Source organism: Manacus vitellinus, unplaced genomic scaffold (genome assembly GCF_001715985.3).
Source record: "Manacus vitellinus isolate BGI_N305 unplaced genomic scaffold, ASM171598v3 scaffold_43_pilon, whole genome shotgun sequence".
NCBI lineage: Eukaryota > Metazoa > Chordata > Aves > Passeriformes > Pipridae > Manacus > Manacus vitellinus.
The window spans coordinates 1,698,651-1,702,819 of NW_021940560.1; the positions used below are offsets into that span (position 1 = coordinate 1,698,651).

At 42.1% G+C, this 4,169-nt stretch overlaps 2 protein-coding genes across 3 annotated transcripts in view; both read right to left on the reverse strand.

The window, feature by feature from the left end:
• The window catches only part of RIF1 (replication timing regulatory factor 1), a 31,104-nt gene extending 30,513 nt beyond the window's left edge, over positions 1-591 (reverse strand). The window contains exon 1 of the mRNA XM_029962190.1: positions 428-591. Coding sequence (XP_029818050.1) covers positions 428-591 — 164 coding nt within the window. The remainder of the gene's footprint in view (positions 1-427) is intronic.
• A 660-nt stretch (positions 592-1,251) lies between these two features.
• Positions 1,252-4,169, reverse strand: part of TNFAIP6 (TNF alpha induced protein 6) — a 17,084-nt gene continuing 14,166 nt past the window's right edge. For both annotated transcript variants that reach the window (XM_018078938.1, XM_008919887.2), the window contains exons 6-8: positions 3,323-3,551; positions 2,227-2,267; positions 1,252-2,049 (exon numbers count right to left, since the gene is read on the reverse strand). In XM_018078938.1, the coding sequence (XP_017934427.1) occupies positions 1,886-2,049; positions 2,227-2,267; positions 3,323-3,551 (434 nt within the window). In that variant the 3' untranslated portion in view covers positions 1,252-1,885. The remainder of the gene's footprint in view (positions 2,050-2,226; positions 2,268-3,322; positions 3,552-4,169) is intronic.

Below are 4,169 nucleotides of genomic sequence, written 5' to 3' on the forward strand. Positions count from 1 at the left end.
GGAGCTCTGGCAGCCTTGGGGCCGTGCCCACTGCCCTGGGGAGCCTGGGCAGTGCCCAACCAGCCTCTGGGGGAAGAACCTTTGCCTGAGATCCAACCTGACCCTGCCCTGGCACAGCTCCAGCCCTTCCCTGGGTGCTGTCCCTGTCACACAGTGCTGCCCCCCGCCCGCCCCTCATGAAGAAGCTGCAGACACCGATGAGGTCAAATCATTAATTTTAATGACTGGAAATTAACCTTCCAGCCGGGCTCCAGCTCCATAAAAACCTGCCGGCATCACCCGAAATTCCCTGAGCACAGGATGTCCCGCTGGGATGGAGGTGACGCCTGCGGGCTGCAGGGGTGGCTGGGGGTGGAATAGGAAATACCAGGGCTGGCAGCGAATCCAAGGTGTGGAGAATCCCTGTTTTTCGGGGATAGAGACAGACCTGAGCACTCTGGCTGAATCTTCCTCAGTCACCTGCACTGGCGATGCCCGGCAGGAGTGACTGTCCTGGAAAAAGTCTCTTCCCAAAATCCTGCCCCCAGCTCCGGCTCCATGAGGGTCTCCAGACAGGCAGGTATTCCCTGTACACCCCTGGATCTGATCCATGTCAGTTCAAGATCTGTTGCTTCTCAGTTAAAGGAAGAACAACAAACCCCAAACCGTAAAAAATTACCCCAGGTCATAAATAAAATGTTAACCATTCTCTTTATGCTTTTCCTTATTCTATTCCTCATTTACAAGCACTACCTTGGAGAACTGGAATGGCATTGTATGTCTGTGAACACAAGGTGGCAGGATTAAAAAGCAGATTTTGGGTACAGCTACATCCCATAAATGTAGGGATGGTGAACTTGTTTCCCGATGGAACAGGAATAAAGTGTTGGAAATAACCAGGAGAGAAGCTGCAACATTGTCCTCCAGTACGGCCAAGAAGCAGGATCCTATTCCCAGTGAAAGTACAGCAATAAAAGCTCAAAAATTAAATCAGTTAAAAGAACTGAGCATTAAGATAAATGAAGCAAAGATAGGTTTGATTAGCTCAAGATCCTCCTTGTGGAAACCGTTTTCAGAGGGACTCACAACACTCCAAACAAAATGCAATTCCCGAGAAGATTCTCAGTGGACATTAACTTTGGGGCCAAGAAAACGCTCAGAGAAATAGAGAAACCCTTAAAACTTATTTACTGCTTTAAATCAAGCAAATGTGCCAAAGTCTGAAAAGTTCTAAAGAAATAAAAATAATTCATTGCAAACTCAGGACGGGATTAAAACAGAGGTAGCTTTAATGCTGCTTCAGACTGAAGTTAAAAACATGTAGAGAATGATTTAAGTTCATCAATTTAAAACAGAACAGTCTTAAACCCGTGTAAACAATATCCAACATCTCAACAGTGTCCATAAAAGGAATTTATGTGTCTTAAAAATAAGCTTATTCTAAAGGCCCTTAGAGTTCAAGAAAATCGGTTAATTAAATGAATAGTTATGTGTGGAGAACAGGAAAAAAAACCAAAGCAACAGTCTAAAAAATAAATATGTAGAAATCAAGAAAAATAAGGAGAGAACAGCCTATTAAATTTTAAAATAGTTGAAACAGTCACACAAAAACTTTGATCAAACAGGACAAGAAATGAGGGGAAGGAGCAGTTTATATACAAAAATAATTTTAAAATCTATGGTAACAGATTTTTACAGTACTTGTATCCTAAAAATAGTTTTGTATTATTCATGTAAGTGTATTTTATAATTTATTTCCTAGTGTAGTTTATTAACAAAACTCGTAGAAAAGCCGAAAATAAAAAGTCAGGAAGAGATGAGCAAAATGTCTTATCTGAAGACACAGATATCTGCATTGGGTTCATTCTAAGACAGGGTTCTTAAGGTGTGTATCTGGTTCCTCTGCTCACATGACACCGAATTTTCCAGATAAGTAGTTTGTTTTTCCTTGGGATGTTGCATTCCTTCCATCACCTGCCTTGGAAGGCGTGTCCATGGTAGTGTATCTGATCTGAAACCCACCAGCAGTGACCGAGGCATCTGTCAAAAACTTCAAGGTCATCACATTGCCTGGGACAAGGAAAAAGAAAAACAAAGGTTACATTTCGGGTGGCATAAAAATGTGATATTTCAGGGTTCTATATTTGCTTTTGAAGTGCTCTTGGTTGCTGAAATTCTGAGATTTTCACAGCAATGCACCGGCTCTAGAAAGAACTGTGGAGGGGTTTTTTACCAGAAATAAATTACCTGTGCTGATGATGTCATCTGGCAACTCATCTCCACAAAACCTGGAAAAAGATAGGAATATTCATGGTTAAAGGATACAGGAATTGTGGCACAGAACCTGCTCTGAGCTGGGGCTCTCAGGCTGTTCTTTCCTTAGAGAATAAGGGGATAAATTGGTTTTAAGTCTTCGGTGTGTGCAATTTTATGGTAAATCTACTACCTAAAGAATTTTTAAACATTACCCCACAGTAAGGTTTAGAGGAGGGAAAAATGCAGGAAGTAGCTCTCAATATGCTCAGGAAGTAAATAATGCAAGGCAAGAAAAAAAGCAATTTAACAAGGCTTTAAGTAGAAGAACAGCAGCCCAAGGATAAGAAAGGAAGGATATTGTCAGAAAAAAACCATTTAAAATTATCTGTAAAAGCAAAACACACAGAATATCCTTGCTTTGCTATGTATGATCTGTAGGGAGGATGTGAAAAGTGGCAGGAATTGGGAAGTGCCTTCTATCACTTTTTATGGTTTGGTTTTTGTTTGCTTTGTACAGTCCCTGTACTGGAAAATCGAGATGTTTCACACCAAAATATGACTTATAAAGGTTAAGTAAAAGTATGACGTTGAAGAAAGTGAGAATTAAGCAAAGAAGGAACTAAACCTAATAAGAGAGATGATATATAGCACTTGTTCTGATATTAGCTAATACTTCACTTCTGTAGCAAATAGCAAATTAAATATATTTTTGCTAACATCTCACCTCCCTCCTTTCGATTAAAGCAAACACAAAATGCTGTTTGAGATTCCTGAGAGTCCTTCCTGTGAAATACTGGAGAATCAGGATAAGCAGCTGACTAAAAAGCCTTGCAGCTTTCTCTCATCTCGTTTAGCAAAGCAAAAAAAGGGCAAAGCTGCCTTCCCTGAAACTCTTAACAGGCATGTGTTAATAATATTAAAGTAAATTGGGGAGATTAAAGTAAAGGAAGGATAAATCAGGTCCTATTGCTGCAGGAATTAAGGACATCCCAGCAGTGCTAATTGGATAAGGGATACAGTGTCCTCCTAAAGTTCTGGGGGGCAAATTTAATCATTTATTTGCATATTAAGGCTGGATTTGCTTTACCTGCCCACAAAGCCATTGACATCATCGTAGCTGTCATAGACTTCCAAGAAATCCGCCATACAAGCGACGTCGTCTTCCACGTCAAACTCCAGGAACTGCAGGTGGATCCTCTGCCCATACTTGACTCTGATGTGCCAGTAGCAAATCTGCTCGTTTTCATACTCATTTGGGTACCCTGGTGACTTAAAAACATGCCTGGAGTCTGTGAAGACTCCACCACACTCCTTTCCTAAGAGAGAAATAAAAACGTCAGGGTTTAAGTATTCCTTCTGACTGTGGCTATGGTTTGAATCTTTGGGCAGATCCATTAAAAAATCCCACAGGAGCAGTGATAGAACTTCTCCTGTGTTCAAGCACTCGGTGAATGTCAGTCATTCCCAGCTTTTGGGAGAAGGTATTTTGGAAGCAAGATGTGAGCACTGAATTCAGAGGAAAAGCTTTCATTGACTTCAGTGGACTTGGGGCCAGAGCTGTGTGTTTTGTGTCAAAGGCATTTGGGATTTCTGGCTTCTTCAAGCTTTATAGGTGGATTTGCAAGTCCCCCTGACTCTCAGTGTCAGCCTTTCTTCTTCAAAGACCTCTTCAAAAAGATTTCTACAAAAAGCCTTCTGAAGGCTGGTGGTCACATACATGGGGGTGTACTCCTGTTGTTCCTGCAGCTCTTCACTCCCTTTGGGATGAAAACACTTGTTCCAGTTTGATTCATGCTCCAGTAGCTGGAATAGCGTGTCCAGCTCTGGGGCTGCAACACAAGAAGGACTGGAGCTGCTGGAGCAAGTCCAGAGGAGGCCACGGAGATGCTCCCAGGGCTGGAGCCCCTCTGCTCTGGAGCCAGGCTGGGAGAGCT